This window comes from Ovis aries, chromosome 13 (assembly GCF_016772045.2).
Source record: "Ovis aries strain OAR_USU_Benz2616 breed Rambouillet chromosome 13, ARS-UI_Ramb_v3.0, whole genome shotgun sequence".
NCBI lineage: Eukaryota > Metazoa > Chordata > Mammalia > Artiodactyla > Bovidae > Ovis > Ovis aries.
The window spans coordinates 25610375-25628322 of NC_056066.1; the positions used below are offsets into that span (position 1 = coordinate 25610375).

The 17948-nt window shown below is 37.6% G+C and overlaps 1 protein-coding gene across 2 annotated transcripts in view; it reads left to right on the forward strand.

The window, feature by feature from the left end:
• GPR158 (G protein-coupled receptor 158) overlaps nucleotides 1-17948 on the forward strand; it is a 303778-nt gene that overhangs the window by 280469 nt on the left and 5361 nt on the right. The window contains exons 8-9 of one of the 2 annotated variants that reach the window (XM_004014228.6): nucleotides 8183-8321; nucleotides 12329-12434. In XM_004014228.6, the coding sequence (XP_004014277.2) occupies nucleotides 8183-8321; nucleotides 12329-12434 (245 nt within the window). The remainder of the gene's footprint in view (nucleotides 1-8182; nucleotides 8322-12328; nucleotides 12435-17948) is intronic. The other variant, XM_042230540.2, reaches the window with a different exon arrangement.

A 17948-nucleotide genomic window follows, 5' to 3' on the forward strand; every position in this document is an offset into this window, starting at 1 on the left:
GAAACTTCACACATACTTTTTTTGGGGGAGGGGAGGGTTGTTTGTTTTTTTATGTTGTTTTATTTATTAATTTTAAGTTTTTAAATTTTATACTGTACTTTATTGAATCATAATCTGTGAACTTGTAATATATTTAAACATAATGACTTGATATATGATACATTGTGAAATGATTCCCCCAGTCAAGTTAATTAATATATTCATCAACTCACATAGTTTCCTGGGAGAGGTTTGTGTATATGTGTAAGAATGCTTAAAATCCATTCTGTTAGCAAATTTCAAGTATAGTTACTGTGCTGTACATTAGATCCTCAAAATGTATCCATCTTTTAACAACATCTGTAGCCTTTGACCAATCTCTCCTTATCCCGACAACTTCAGCCCCTATCAGTCACCTTTGTACTGTTTCTATGTGTTCAGTGTGCTTTTGTTTTGTTGTGTTATGTTTAGATTCTATATATGATACAGACATACTTTTTGGAGGTCTTTTTCATAGCTTCTTGAATGAGTAAAGTAGAGATTATTTTCCTTGTTTATCTACATACTACCTCTTCTGAACAATGTTTTATTTCTTTGAGGAGTAGTTATGATGCTGAAGGGCTGAGAGAAAGGATAAATTAATTTTGTTCCTTCATTTTATCCTTACAATTCCATTTTTCTTTTTAGAAGTGAAGAAATTTTGGGATGGGGTCTTGGGGCAATACCTAAAAGACAAGGAGCAGTAGTGATCATAGCTTCTAAGGAGTTTCAGCTCCTTCGCAGAACCATTGGATTTTAAAGGGTGAAAAATTAAGATGGGGAACAAAGGTTTTGTTGCTTCAGTAGATAACCTATAGATTAACTCTGTTGTCAAAAGATTTCGGCAGCTCTTTTACTCAAACTAAGATGCCTGCTGCTAAATCACTTTAGTCGTGTCCGACTCTGTGCGACCCCATAGGCGGCAGCCCACCAGGCTCCCCTGTCCCTGGGATTCTCCAGGCAAGAACACTGGAATGGGTTGCCATTTCCTTCTCCAGTGCATGAATGTGAAAAGTGAAAGTGAAGTCACTCAGTCATGTCCAACCCTTAGCGACCCCATGGACTGCAGCCTACCAGGCTCCTCCATCCAGGGGATTTTCCAGGCAAGAGTACTGGAGTGGGGTGCCATTGTCTTCTTGCTGTGGTCCAGCCCTGGTGGATCCAGGGTAATTCGAAGCGGGGATGTTGTGGTGAGAGAGATATATAGATTTAGAGAGAGATAAGGAAAGAGTTTGAAGTTAAGAGAATAGAGGAGAGAAAGAGGCTGTATTCCTTGGTTTACATAGAAAGCCAATAAAGCCCTGAGACAAGGGACTTGAACCGTCTACGTAGGGCCACAGGCTCCCACTTGAATAGTGGAGGGTGCCCCTCCTTGGGCTCCCTCTCACATGGGTCTTAGAAGCTCGGGCAAATAAGTAGACACGGCTAGCCTCTATGCCCCAGATGGGAATCAGCCAGAAAATAGAGTAAGAAAGAAAAGAAGACACGGGAGAACCAGTCTTTCCAGGAACTGGCCCATCCTTTATTGTCCAGGAAAGCTTTTTATACTTTTGGTTGTACATAGAGATCAATGGATAATACAAAGTTATGCAGCATCAGCAGCCCTGACTCTTATCGAGACCAGGCTTTCTCTCTGCATACCTAGCTGTATACACAAGTCTTAGGTGATTTACATCATCTTCTGGCCAGGAGGCCTATTAGCATTTTACGGCCCTTTTCTGATAAGGGTCTGTCAACCAGAAAACTTATTTGTCTTAAAAGTGTTGTTCTTACTAAAGTCTGGTGCTACTCTCAGAAAGTACTAATTAAGATTACATTCTTATATAGCAAGGACACAAAAATTTATAACAAGGAAAGAGGAGTACAGTGATTTATAACAAAGAGAAAGTTCACTAACTCAAAAGTCTAGTGTTGCTAATATCAAAACTACTATATTCCTTTTTCTATATCCAATTACATTGATTAATATCCTCCAGGTGCCTAAAAGATAAAGACTATGGAGGTCTGGCAGTAGTCATTGACTCAACAGTGAAAGCCATCACCAACATAATTTTTAGCTCTTTAGAAAAAGGCTCTATATCTTTAAGATGTTTTAAGCTTCGTGCCTCTCACTGTTGGGGGGCTGTAAACAATCACAAGTTGTAAGTCTCTAACTGTCAGGCAAGTTAGAGAGCCATCGGAGGGACTTGAGCTGAGACACTCCTTTCATATGCAGGAGACCAGTTGGAGCTCTAAGTTAACTTTTTTTTCCAGAGAAAGGTGGTCAGGGATAGCCCCCTGTAACGTCAGAAGAGTACAATATAGCAGACAGTAAACAGACAGATTTTGGTTTCGGGTTAGATGCTCAGGCAGAGGACCCTTTGAGACCTGACTCACCTTGCCCCATCAGGTCTCTCCACATGACCTTGTCATCGGTGGGATCTCCCGTGCTGGCTCCCGGCACCTTCTCTGACTGAGATGACTATCATAGTTTAAAAACAAGCTGCTAACCCATATGGACTGCAAATTCCAGCCTGTTATACCCCCATCCCACTCTGATGTCTGCAGTAACTGTGGCAAGCAGAGCCTTCTTCTGAGGTTTAAGTATGGAGGAATAGGAAGGTTTGTGAGTTTTCCTGTTTCAGCTCACTGAGACCCATTCTCCACAGTAGTCAAAACCAATACCAATGTCTATGCCTCTAGTAATAAAGCAAAAGGAAGTCTCCATTGAAGGATGTAATTTAGAGAACATAGGTCAGGAGAACCAGGAGACCTGGGATCCAAACTCTTCATGGTGAATCAGCAGGGGTGGAGCCAGCTTCTCAGTGGGCGTGTCCATGGGCATGTCCTATGGCCCAGCTCTGCCCATCCCTTCCTTACTGCTCCCAGGAGCTGAGAAGGGAGCAGGCATTCCCGGCCTGCAGAGTCCTACCTGTGAACTCCGGCAACATCCATCTTTTCCATGCTTCTCAGATGAATACACTCATTTTACAACAAACAGAATTCCTGCAGCTCACCAACCACCCCCTTCACGGCCACATCCACACACTCAAAACTGTACCCCCAAGATCATGTGGTCTCACAAAGTCAATCCTCCCTTTAAAATTCTACCAGAAGTATCCTTTTCATTGTTTTCACCACTGTAAATCTCACACCTATCTTTATTTAAGTCAAAGAAAATACAAGTAAGCCTCCAGAATATCAAGGTTTCTGTCTGCAGCCAAACCCTGGAATGCTGGAATTTGAGCTGTTTTCAAGCATTATTTAGTTGTTTGATCTAATAATAACTTCTATGCAGTCCACCATATTATTAGAATAAAATGGAGTAAGTTTACTTTGTAAAGTTTCTAAGTGGATAGGATTTAGAGAAAAACAGAAGACAACATTAAAAGGAACACTTGGAAAAAGAAAGCTAAATGTTTCATTTATTTAGTTGTGCCATGTAAAAATAATTTTTAAATGTGCTAAGAAGCGTAAGGGCTCCCCTGGTGGCTCAGAGGGTAAAGAATCTGTCTGCAGTGTGGGAGATGTGGGTTCAATCCCTGGGTTAGGGATATCTGCTAGAGGAAGGCATGAACCCACTTCAGTATTTTTGCCTGGAGAATCCCCATGGACAGAAGAACCTGGTGAGCTACAATCCTGGGGTCACAAAGAGTCAGACACAACTGAGTGAAGAAGCACACAAGAAGCATAAAACATTATTAATACAAAATGCCTTTGCAGCATGGCAAAGCAGAGGATCACAGCTTCAGAGTCGTTTGTACTTTGAGGTTGCTTTTCTCCAGCCCTTGTGGGTGTTCTAAGATCACCAACCTGGGAAATCTTCAGTGTCAAAAAAATAATATTATTTCTCACTCCTTTGTTTGACCCAGGCCTTCGGATAGATAACTTGAAATTACTTTCATTATGGTGTATTATTTTTTTAAAGGCTATGGTAGTTAACTTTTAAATGAAATGTTATTCATTATAGATTAAAAATGGAATACCTCAGTTTTCTGAAAGCCTTATTTGAATCTTTAAGTATAAATATAATTCCCTTTTTAACTATACCCATGCCTCCCATCAATCGTTTGCCACCAGAAATTATTTTCTAAAGCAGAAGCACAACATACATTTCAACCCCCATGAAACAGCACTGCAAAATTTGGTAACATCTGCATATTTTCTTTACTGATTGCAGTGTTAGTCTGAAGTTAATTATATGAAACTGACTTTTTTTCCTCAGCACAACTTTTATAAATCACATTTAGTTTAATTGGTACTTTGAATAATAAATTGTTTTTCTGCTGGAGCGTATTGTTTGATATTGCTAATGAAATGATTTTAATGTTCAGCTTAGCTGTTTGGAGCTTATTTTGTCTTATATTTTTAAATGTAATTCTCCATTGAAGCACACTAATTAACTTGATAACTACTTTCCTTTTTTTAAAAAAAAAGTGTGCAGTATAAAATTATATAAAAACACTGCTATAAGTGGCCAGGAGATAATGTTTTCATAATTCAGCTTTATGTGGATCCTTCAACTACAGCACATTTTTGTGCTAGTGTTATTTAATAATATTCTGTATTCATCATTCTTGAGTCTCAAGTACCACACACTTAGTGGCCCATCAGTAAGTATCATTTGCCTTTATTAATCATAATGCCAGTATGATCTTTAAATTGTGTATATAAATGTTAGATGGATCTAGACATCCATCAGTGTTAAGTGGAGTGGCAAGGTGACAGAAAGCCTGTATCTCTTAAATATATGAAACTGATATCATTTATATTCATTCAATTCAACAAATATTTATTAAATCTTATCCATGTGTGATCAGTATCCCTGCTATCATCTTAGTGGGCAAAGGTAGAAAAAATAATTGAAAGACTCAGTTTTTGTCCTGATAAATATCATCACAGTCAGGGCTCAAGACTCCATGAACAGTTTTCTCCCAGTTATATATTGTGTGGCATATTATTCTCTGCATTGCGTGGTACAGATAGTTAAAAACTGTAAAAGATTAGAGGAAGGAAAATTCAATGTAAGTTAGAATCATGGCTGGGGACCTAGGGATGGAGGTGGGACCTGAATCGAACATCAAAAGATCAGTTAATATTTGGAAGTGTGGATGAGAGGAGATTTTGTATGCTAGTAATAGCATAAACTCCTTGGAAGAAAAGTTATGACCAACCTAGATAGCATATTCAAAAGCAGAGACATTACTTTGCCGACTAAGGTCCGTCTAGTCAAGGCTATGGTTTTTCCTGTGGTCATGGATGGATGTGAGAGATGGACTGTGAAAAAGGCTGAGCACTGAAGAATTTATGCTTTTGAACTGTGGTGTTGGAGAAGACTCTTGAGAGTCCCTTGGACTGCAAGGAGATCCAACCAGTCCATTCTGAAGGAGATCAGTCCTGGGATTTCTTTGGAAGGAATGATGCTAAAGCTGAAACTCCAGTACTTTGGCCACCTCATTGGAAAAGACTCTGATGCTGGGAGGGATTGGGGGCAGGAGGAGAAGGGACGACAGAGGATGAGATGGCTGGAATGCATCACTGACTCGATGGATGTGAGTCTGAGTGAACTCCGGGAGTTGGTGATGGACAGGGAGGCCTGGCGTGCTGTGATTCATGGGGTCCCAAAGAGTCGGACACGACTGAGCAACTGAACTGAACTGAACTGAATAGCATAAACAAAGACTCAGAAGCAAGAATCTTTGGAGTGTTCAGAGGACAGTGAGTCTTCCTGGGTCAGCTCAGAGTTCACATTGGGGAACTCTAGGAGTTCATGTTGGTTACTGTATGACATGAGGTTATAGAGGGCCAAGCACTTATAAAATAATAGTGAACTGCTGAAGATTTCTAAATGAAGATACAAGCAGTTCCTCACAAGAGCTCACCTGAAGGTCAGAGACGAGACAGGAAATCACGGTCTAAGAACTACATGAGCATGGAAGAATAAGGCCAAGCAAGGGGGCAGCCGACAGGACGCCCTGGGGGTAAGAAAGTCTTGAAGCTTTCTGACAAGAAAGTTATCAAAGTCTTGAAACATGTCTGCCCTGGCAGGGACCCCTGTAGTCTTCCTTTGGGAACAGAAATTAATTCCAGTGTCCTAAGTGGGTATGAATGAATCTTCTAAGGGAAATATTAATATGAATCAGTGAACCCAAATGGAGATCTGGACAAATCCTGCTATGATCAAAGTGGAGTTTTAGAAAAATGAACTTGTCACTGTTAATAAAGAATGAATTAATATAGGGTGAATCCAGGTTTAGATGGGCAGTTGATAAATAAGGAGTAAACTTACAGGAACTTAGGCAAAGATTGTAATTGTGGGCATTGAGAGAAGTGATACATATGAAAAATAAGTCAAGGTAGAAATGTATCAGTGAAAGGTGGCTCTGAGATTTCAAACCTGAGTGAAGAGGTAATAGTAATATCATGGACAAGCCTTAGGAAAGGAAAGGAAGCCTTAGGAAAGGAAACTTTCCATGAAGACCTTTTCCCAATCCAGTAAGCTTGGCTAGGAAGAACATTCACAGACATGGCCAGTGGCCAACATACAGAATAATCGAGACCTCCACTCTCATATCTTGGAGATCTTTGAGTGATGTTCATTTTCTCTTTGGCTTTTGACCATATCAGGGTTTTTGAGTAACTTGAAAAATGTGTTTACTTAGGGCTTATTGTTTAAATACTGGTAGAAATATGCTGAAACTTTAGCAGGTAAAACACCTGGGCATGTGGAACTGGAAATCAGTATTTCAGTATGCAAGTAGATTACCTCTAGGTAATGCATTTTGTGAAATGTTTTTGCTAATTAGAGCTTTCTTTTTGTTAATCGGGTATTATTGTCCCATGAGGTCACACCACTAAGAGAAAATGCATGGTAACAGTTACCTGGTCAGAATAGGTTAAAGTAACAATGTTCAGTTTGAAAAAAAATTGTCTAAAGAGGGACTTCCCTAATGGGTCACTGGTGGAGAGTCTTGCCCTTGCCTGGCAGTGCTAGAGACATGGGTTCAATCCCTGGTCTGGGAAGATCCCACATGCCGTGGAGCAGCTAAGCTCCTGTGCCACAGCTACTGAACCTGTGCTCTAGATCCCACATACCACAACTGCTGAAGCCCACACACCCTGGAGCCTGTGCTCCACAACTAGAGAAGCTACCAAATGAGAAGTCCCTGCCTCACAATGAAGAGTAGCCCCTGCTCACCACAAGTAGAGAAAGTCTGAGCATAGCAACAAAGACCCAGCAACAAAGACCCAGCTTTTTTAATTTCAAAAAGTCAAAGGAGATGTTTAACAAAAAGAACTAATTATTTAACATTTGTTTTTATTTATTTATCTGATGTCATCCCTATCAGAAACTGTTAAGTGCTTTCTGTCCGTTATTTCATTTCATTAGCAAATAGCCCCATGAAATATGTACGTTTATTATCCTCATTTTCCAGAGAAGGAAACTGTGACCAGAAGGTTAACTCGCATCAGATAATGCAAAGTTAATTAAGGATCCAGCCAGAATTCCCCATCAGGTCTAGCATGACTCTGAATCCCTATCCTTAACTGCCACAATATATTGTCTCTTCTGGCTTGAGCAAGCGAAAAAGGTAATGGTGAATATCACTAAAACTTTGGCATGTACCCACCAAAGATTAGATGTCTGTCAGGTGTGAAAACCGTGATGGTTCACTTATAAAATATGCCACTGCATGTTTAGCAACCAGTTTTCTCACAGTTCAGGCAATGGAGGTCTTTGAACCAGACTCAGTGCATTAAGAACTTAGATGTCTCGAAGCTGCATGTAAATACATTATAAGCCTTTTGCTACCTTGATGACTTTATTGTGATTCAGAGGCTCTGTGAACAGCTTAAACTTACGTTCGGGATGTGGAAAATTATTTTGCACATTTTAGGAAAAAGCTATTGATTCTCAAAAAAAAAAAATCTGAGATACCAAACACTGTTTAAAAAACATTTGATTAAAAAAATAAAATATACCTGTGAAAAATCCTCTATACACCGAATAAAAATTGAAAATAAACATGGCCTATGTATTCATATGTGAATGACATTTTTGTATGCATCTATTTCTGTGTGTTTCTATCATAGACAAAACATGCCTACTAAATTGCTTAAATTTTACTTCTTCCTTCACCTATAAAACTAACAGCAAATTGTGTGTTTTCTGTTCTTCTCACAGCTGAATTTTTATTCCTCCTGTGGGGTGTTTATCTCTGCTATGCAGTGCGGACGGTCCCTTCAGCATTTCATGAGCCGCGCTATATGGCCGTTGCAGTTCATAATGAGCTCATTATCTCTGCTATATTCCATACAATTAGGCAAGTGATCTGTAGAGTCACAAAATAACTGTTTTATTTTTCTGATGTGTTGCAGTTTAATTTAAACAGCAAAACTGGGTAAGATACATAATGGAAAGATTTAGGAAGGATAGTGTTTTGTACATTGACTAATTTCTTTGTCACAGAAATGACAAATGAATATAGATTTTTTTTTTAACTCTGCTGTTCTTAGTTCCTTCTCATGAGCTGTTTATTGCCTTCATTTATTTGAAAGGGAACTCACTGTTATTCTATTATGTTGAACCACTTCTGGGGTTGTCATTGGGTATTGTTTATTGTATGTCATACTTTTTGTTCTGAAGCTATGAAACAATACATACATATATTATAAAATAAATACAGATAAATCATCTATGATTTCACTCATGTTTTTTATGTTAGTTTATACTTTCAAAATCCTAACACTCAGATAACTTACATATGTGAAATCGGTTGAATTCAAAAGCAAAATCCATTCCTAGCTGATGGTTGGATTTTTGTGTGCAGTTGGATTTTTTTCATCCTCACACTGTAGGGATGACTTTCTATGGTAAGAATATATGGCCTGGCCCTCCGTTTCTTGTTATTCCGTATGGTTCCATACCAAAGAGTACAAAGAAGAAAGAAGGTGGCTTATGAAAAATGAAGAAAATGAAAGATGCATGACTTATCTTTTGAGAATTTTCACCTGATTCATAATTGAAAATAAATCTCAGCAAGAAAATAAAAGGAATCCATTAGTTTGAAAAACAACAAAGAGATGCCGTTCAATTACTTGATATACATTAAAAGTTAAGACACACTTAAAGTAATTAGAAATTTTGAGTATTAGTCTTGGCTCTCAGTGGAAAGATAGAGATTAATGAAAGGATGAAAAAGTGATGATCTGTGGAAGTTTTACAGGATGTTTATCATCTCTCACTGTAGTCAGTAATCATAAAATGATGTCTTGCATTCAGTTGATATCTGAATGCACAGCCACACTTCAGAAAACACTGTTTTAACAGAGCTAAAAAGTGATAGGAAACATGTTAAATACTTGTTAAAAATAACTTTCCTATTTTGCTTAGACCTTTCCTACAGAGTCCCAAACAGCCCACCAGCTCAACCAGAAGAATCATATAAACCATGAGCTTATATTTAGACACAAGCTCTATTCAAGGATAAGAAGCAATAACAATTTAAATCAGCTGGATCTATGTTGGCAAATTTTTCCCTGGAGTGAAATAATATTAAATAAGGCACCCAACATCAGCAAAGATATTTTATATCAATAGGATATATATGTTCTTCTTATCTGCTTAACATATGAAATTATGTGTACATATTTGTACATGCATATATATAAATTTAAAACTATTACTACAGATTATGTACAGATTTGCTATCTTTCTTACCAAACTATCAGACTGAACAAAAAGAACCTAAAATAACCTAAAAGGGTTAAGTCTAGAAGGATGAATAATGAGAAAGCATTTTGCTCAGTAAGTTCTAATTCTTTACTTATTTTTAGTACTGAGCAGAAATCTAATTTTTGGGAAAGTGCAAAACTTTTTAAAAGTCTGCCTTTATTCTTAACCTCAATTTTCAAATATTTATATGCACCTGACTTTTAGACCTATTTAGTTGAAATACTATTTTTTTAAACATAGCTTTAATACTACTGCAAAATCCAGTTGTTCTTAAGATATTTCTGATCAAAAGTACAACCTAAAGTCTGTCAATAATTAATAGCTGATTAAGGACAACTGATGTTAGTATATTTCAAAATTATTTTTTGGAAGAGTCACTGGTTTAATTCAAAACATACATATCCATTCTTTTCTCTAGATATTGTCACGCTAGTTTCAACTTCTGTTGGCATTTGAGATAGGAATTCCCTTTACAGAGGATGCTTTTAGACTGTAAATCCATCTCCTCTGATATACCTGTCTACTCCAGGACTGGCTATGGCCCCAGAAGATTGGCATTGTATTATTTTCAGGGGTACATTTTATATTGTTTCAGTGCTTCAATACTCTTGTCTCAAAGACTGTAACTTTTTATTGAGTAAGATAATCCTATTTTAGCTCTTAAAAAGAAATCTTACCTGACCTAGCACAGATAGGATTCCAAAGTATTCCATCCCTGAACACAGTGAATATTCAGTCATGTTCAAAGCAGGTATGAAGCTACCCTTCTCACAGAGGAATTCAGAAAGATGTTAATCCAGAGAATCTCTTTCAGTTGTCTGTGAAAGACCATAGTCGTTTTGCGCTTCTGTCTAAGTCTATGTTGCTTATGTCTCCAGACACAGGGAAAACACTCTCTCTGCATTTTGATAACCCCTGAGCTTCCATTTGACCTTGATTTTGGAAGAGTAGGGAGATGGGGGTAAAAATGAGGAAGAAATAGCCTTGATGGAAATTTTATCTTAAATATTAATAATATGTATTTAGTAAATTTGTCTTGAATATGGTATAATGCAGAAATAAAATTAGTCTCCTCTATTTTTAGATTCATATATGTTTATTTCGGGCTTCCCAGGTTGTGCTAGTGGTAAAGAAAGTATGTGTGTTAGTCCTTCAGTCCTGTCCCACTCTTCGTGACTGCATGGACTGTAGCCTGCCAGGCTCCTCTCTGCATAGGATTTCCCAGGCAAGAATACAGAGTGGATTGGCATTTTCTTCTCCAGGGAGTCTTCCGAACCCAGGGTAAAGAACATGCCTGCAAAGCAAGAGACCCGAGTTCAGTCCCTAGGTCAGGAAGATCCCCTGGAATAGGAAGTGACAACCCACTCTTGTATTCTTGCCTGTAGAATCTCATAGACAGAGGACAGAGGAGCCTGGCAGGCTACAGTCCATAACATTGCAAAGAGCCAGACATGACTGAAGTGACTTAGGACACATGCACACATGTTTATTTCACGATTATATAATAAGCATTCTCTTAGGATTTAGCTTTTCAAATTTGATGATGTGTATCACTGAAACAAAATGCTAATTCTCTAATTCCAAAATCTCATAGTTAGCTTTCATGGATAAACAATAGATGGGAAACATTGAAAGAATATGAGTGCAAAATGACCTTAATAAAAGCAATACCTGGTTTTTGCATAAAGATGAATCCTTGAAACATAAGTTTTAGTTTGTACATGTACCTACTGATTTGTCACAATATTCCAAAACTGCGAGGACAGGTATCAATAATGAATTTTTCCTACACATGTTACTTGCAGGGCTGTCCTGGAACAGAGCATTATAAATTCCTCTATAAGATTTTAAATATGACATTTCAAATTATTTTAAAATAATTTGATACTCTATAAAAATTAAAATTTGTATTTTAAAAGATGTGCTTTATATATCCACTATATTTCAGTGTTTAAAAATAGTTTAAAAGAGATATACTTTATAACCCATTAGTACATTCATTTTTCCCATTACATTGTTTATCATATCAGTCTCTGGGATCATTCACTAAGACACATATTTACCCAGTTTTTTTTCCTTAGTTCTGATTAATGTTTTTAAATGAAGACTGTTATGATCAAGAGTTATTTGACTGTGTCTTATAATCCAAATTTCCCTGAAACAATAAATTTTTACCCTACTCTTCTTTTGAAGAATTCACATGTGTTCACTGCTTATGCTTTGCACATTCAACTTACCTACAAAATAAGAAAATGTTTAGTATTTTATATAAGTATATTCTATCTTTCTTACTGTTGATAATTTAAGGAAATAAAGAGTTTATGTCTTATGCATCTAGTTAGGGTTCCTTAGACCCTTATTCTTCTGTGATGAAAATAGTGGGTTGACCAAAAAGTTCATTTGCATTTTAGTTTTTCCGTAAGATCTTACAGAAAAACCTGGAGGAACTTTTTGGCCAATGCAATGTATGTTGTAGAAATAGCAGTATGATTTCTTACTTCCTTGCTTTTACTGATACATTGAGGAAAAGCAAGTATCATAGTGTTTTAAGTAGAAATCTTGTTGGGTTGCTAATATGGTGAATTCTCATTTCAGATTTGTTCTTGCCTCAAGACTTCAGTCTGATTGGATGTTGATGCTGTATTTTGCACATACTCATTTGACTGTGACAGTCACCATTGGGTTGCTTTTGATTCCAAAGGTATTTCTCCAACATTCCTTTTCTCTTGCAAGACAGTTATTTTAAATGAGAATGAAATTGGTTCTTCTTTGAAAAATATCTGGCAATATAGGCAAAAGGTGGTGTGAAGATTTGTTTAACATGCTACAGTATTTTTAAAACTCAGGAAACTATTAATAGGCATCTATTTTCTTTGGAGATTCATTAAACATCTCACATAATATTTAACTACCTTAGTCTGTACAAAACCATCATCATCCAGTTCAGTCCTTTTCCAAACATTCTGCTATCTATTTATGTTTTACTTATTAGGGGTTCAAGGTGGCCTTTCATTGTAGCTGTAACCTCAAGATCATTTTTAAACAGAATTATCTTTTTCTATGAATACTCTTATTTGGATTCATATTCAAGAAAGTATTGTGTTTTAATCATTCAGAGAATTTTTATGTAAATAGAAATAATTATAGCATTGTATAAAAAGGATCTTCCTTAACAATGAGAGATTCTGACAAAGACTTTCTAGGCAGCATTCTGAAGTGGAGGAAAGTGGGCCAGGACTCAGAATACAAAGATTCTGAACTCATGCCCACCCCAAGCTGATTCTGTAACATAGCGTCAGCCAAGACTTTTCATCTCTCTGAATTTCAGTTTCCTCATCTATGACATGATAGCAGTAAGTCTGCTTGGAATAAAATGATATCAAAGCTTGGAGGAAAACATAAATATTATCATCATTTTCCTTTTCTACATGTAGAAAAACAAAATATTAGAATATTATATAGCTTTAGAGTGTCCGATAATATCAATTCAGTTCAGTTCAGTCGCTCAGTCGTGTCTGCCTCTGAGATCCCATGAATCGCAGCACGCCAGGCCTCCCTGTCCATCACCAACTCCTGGAGTTTATGCAAACTCATGACCATCGAGTTGGTGATGCCATCCAGCCATCTCATCCTCTGTCGTCCCCTTCTCCTCCTGCCCCCAATCCCTCCCAGCATCAGAGTCTTTTCCAATGAGTCAACTCTTCACATGAGGTGGCCAAAGTATTGGAGTTTCAGCTTTAGCATCAGTCCTTCCAATGAACACCCAGGACTGATCTCCTTCAGAATGGACTGGTTGGATCCCCTTGAGGTCCAAGGGACTCTTAAGAGTCTTCTCCAACACCACAGTTCAAAAGCATCAATTCTTCAGCACTCAGCTTTCTTCACAGTCCATCTCTCACATCCATACATGACCACAGGAAAAACCATAGCCTTGACTAGACAGACCTTTGTTGGCAAAGTAATGTCTCTGCTTTTCAATATGCTATCTAGGTTGGTCATAACTTTTCTTCCAAGGAGTAAGCGTCTTTTAATTTCATGGCTGCAATCACCATCTGCAGTGATTTTGGAGCCCCCCAAAATAAAGTCTGACACTGTTTCTACTATTTCCCATCTATTTCCCATGAAGTGATGGGACCAGATGCCATGATCTTCGTTTTCTGAATGTTGAGCTTTAAGCCAACTTTTTCACTCTCCTCTTTCACTTTCATCAAGAGGCTTTTTAGCTTCTCTTCACTTTCTGCCATAAGGGTGGTGTCATCTGCATATCTGAGGTTATTGATGTTTCTCCTAGCAATCTTGATTCCAGCTTGTGCTTCTTCCAGGCCAGGGTTTCTCATGATGTACTCTGCATATAAGTTAAATAAGCAGGGTGACAATATACAGCCTTGATGTACTCCTTTTCCTATTTGGAAACAGTCTGTTGTTCCATGTCCAGTTCTAACTGTTGCTTCCTGACCTGCATATAGGTTTCTCAAGAGGCAGGTCAAGTGGTCTGGTATTGCCATCTCTTTCAGAATTGTCCACAGTTTATTGTGATCCACACTGTCAAAGGCTTTGGCATAGTCAGTAAAGCAGAAATAGATGTTTTTCTGGAACTCTCTTGCTTTTTCCATGATCCAGTGGATGTTGGCAATTTGATCTCTGGTTCCTCTGTCCTTTCTAAAACCAGCTTGAACATCTGGAAGTTCATGGTTCATGTATTGCTGAAGCCTAGCTTGGAGAATTTTGAGCAGTACTTTACTGGCATGTGAGATGAGTGCAATTGTGCGGTAGTTTGAGCAGTCTTTGGCATTGTCTTTCTTTGGGATTGGAATGAAAACTGACCTTTTCCAGTCTTGTGGCCACTGCTGAGTTTTCCAAATTTGCTGGCATATTGAGTGCACCACTTTTACAGCATCATCTTCCAGGATTTGAAATAGCTCCACTGGAATTCCATCACCTCCACTAGCTTTGTTCATTCTGATGCTTCCTAAGGCCCACTTGACTTCACATTCCAGAATTTCTGACTCTAGGTGAGTGATCACACCATCGTGGTTATCTCGGTCGTGAAGATCTTTTTTGTACAGTTCTTCTGTGTATTCTTGCCACCTCTTAATATCTTCTGCTTCTGTTAGGTCCAGACCATTTCTGTCCTTTATCGAGCCCATCTTTGCATGAACTTTTCCCTTGGTATCTATAATTTTCTTGATGAGATCTCTAGTCTTTCCCATTCTGTTCTTTTCCTCTATTTCTTTGCATTGATCACTGAGGAAGGCTTCTTATCTCTCCTTGCTATTCTTTGGAACTCTGCATTCAGATGCTTATATCTTTCCTTTTCTCCCTTGCTTTTCACTTCTCTTTTCACAGCTATTTGTAGGGCTTCCTCAGACAGCCATTTTGCTTTTTTGCATTTCTTTTTCTTGGGGATGGTCTTGATCCCTGTCTCTTGTTCAATGTCACGAACCTCCATCCATAGTTCATCCAGCACTCTGTCTATCAGATCTCGTCCCTTAAATCTATTTCTCACTTCCACTGTATAATCATAAGGGATTTGATTTAGGTCATACCTGAATGGTCTCGTAGTTTTCCCTACTCTCTTCAATTTAAGTCTGAATTTGGCAATAAGGAGTTCATGATCTGAGCCACACTCAGCTCCCGGTCTTGTTTTTGACATTAGCCAAAATCAGAATTGTGATTTCTTTCTCTACCTCAGCTCTCACAATTAACCAAAGCACTGAAATTCAACCTGGTTGGAAAAGCCAAGCAATTTTAAACAGAGAGGCATGCCTAATTTCTTCCTTACTTGAATGACACCAGTTAGTCATAGTTTTTGTGGATTAGTCTGTTACTGCAGCTTATCTTAACCATTTTTATACTTTGTATAATATGATTATATTTTTATTAGATGAGTGTATACTCAGACTATTTATTGATTGATTCAGTAAGTTGTTGTTGAGCTCCAGAAAGAATTGAAAGAACATGTTCATATAGAAATTTGTTTATGCTGTCTCTTACCTTGATTGTAGTGAGGCATCATGGGTGTTTGCATATGTCCAGACTCATCAGATTGTAGACATTTAATATGTGTAGTTCTCTGCATATGAATTATATCTCAATAAAGCTAGTTTAAATTTTTTTCTTTAATTTTTACATGAATGTTCATAGGAGCATTATCCACAGTAGCCCAAAAGTGGAAAGAACCCAAATGTCCATCAACTGATAATGTGCAACAAAATGTCACATACTCACACAATGAAATATTATTTATCAGTTAAAAGAAATAAAGTGCTAAAAAAAAAAGAAAGAAAGTGCTGATACATGCTACAATTTGTACAAACCTTTAAAACACTATGCTAAGTGAAGGAAGCCAGATAAAAGAGGCCACATATTATATGATTCCATTTATATGAAATGAACTAGACAGCTCTAAAGCGACAGATAGTGGATGAGTAGTGCCATGGGCTGGGGAAAAGAGGGGCTTGGAGTGACTGCTTAATTGGTTTAAAAAGATTTCTTTTGAGGGTGATGAAAACATTCTGGAATTAGATGGTGGTGATGATTGTACAACATTAGAATATACTAAAAAATACTGGTTTGTATAGTTTAAAATTGAAAATGTTATGATATATGAATTATATCTCAATAAATAAGTAATTTAAAACAGTATTGAGGAGCTTTGTTCAATATCCTAGAATAAGAATAATGAACAGACCTAGGTCTGTGCTCTCATGGTACTTATATTCCGGAGGAGGAGAGAAGGAAATGGAAAAGACATACAAAATAAATGTTCAAAATAGTATTTTAGATAGAGATACACATTAAGGAAAAATCAGAAAGCAGGAAATGGACAATACCTGACAAATTACTGTTTTTTAAGCTCACGATAATCTCTAAGACTTTGCTCAAGAAAGATAATTCCACTCTTATAAGTAATCTCCAGCTGGTTTAACTAATAGCATGTGAGATTTTGGAGGACGGGCATCTATTTTCTTCATCTTTGTGGCCTCAAGTTTATGGCACATGTGGTTCCCACAAACATACATAGAAGAGTGAGTGGAAAAGCTCATCAGTTTCTGTGGTTTCTCAGCCAGTCCCAAATGCAAAGTATTCATTATTACTTAAAGAATTGCCATTTTACCTATTATCTCCAATTTATGTTTACCTGCCTAGCTGAATATGTGAACAACCACTGACATTAAAGCGTCTCTGTGTTTCTGTGTCAAAGGGCGGTCTATTCATTTTTTTAAGGAATATTTCACCTGATGGCCAGTTGAGAAAAGAGAACCCATGTCCAGTTATCACAGGACAGTCACTTGGTTTATTCATTGGGTAAAGTGTGGCTGGATGCTTTAGATTCTCTTTGTTTCCATCATTTACCTGATTCCCTCTTTCTTACTTCTGCACTTGAAGAAGAGTAGAGACAGCAAGACTACATGAAACTGAAAAATGTCCAAAGACTCCATGAAGATAATTAGAATATACCAAAAGGTGATGAAGGAGGAACTTGAGAATACTGATGAGCTAGAGGGGAAAAAATCTGTTATTTCAGTGATTCTTTGCACTTTTAAACTTAGATACCATCCAGCCCAAGCCCTGTAAGCTAAAAGGATCACCATGCTCCCCAGAGTTTCCATGGCCCAGTTAAGATCTCACTGACAACACAGTCAAGGCTGGAATTCAGAGCTCCTATCCCCTCAGTTTTGAAAGTAGTTTGTTTGAAACTCTGTGTGATGGACTGAAAGTCACAGTCCTGTGATCATTCCAATTTGTGCCCATAGATGAAATACAGCCTCCTCTGTGTGAAGTGAGATGACACCAGATAGACCCCACTGCTGGAAAAAAATATTTCTGCTCAGTTGCCAGTGGGTCCAAATCGCTATTTTGAGAGTACAGTGTACTCAGAGTACCCTCAGAGAACCTTTCTTTGGGTTCTTCTACTTATTTTCATTTTCAAAATGCAAATATCATTGAAGAGAAATAATGTGAGTTAACCTTGGGAACCTGAAAAAAATACAAAAATGAAAATAGAAGTCAAAGAGTGAACCAAGTATTATTAATACCTCATTTTGAAAACTCTATCATGTAACAAGGACAACAGAACAAAATATGGCAGCAAATCTCTTGTAAAGAGTTCAGTGAATGAATTCATCTTAGCTGAGGAAATGATGTAACATTAGAACCTTTAGAAAAATTATTATGTCTTGTCCTCCAGTGGATTAATGTCTACAGCTCGTAT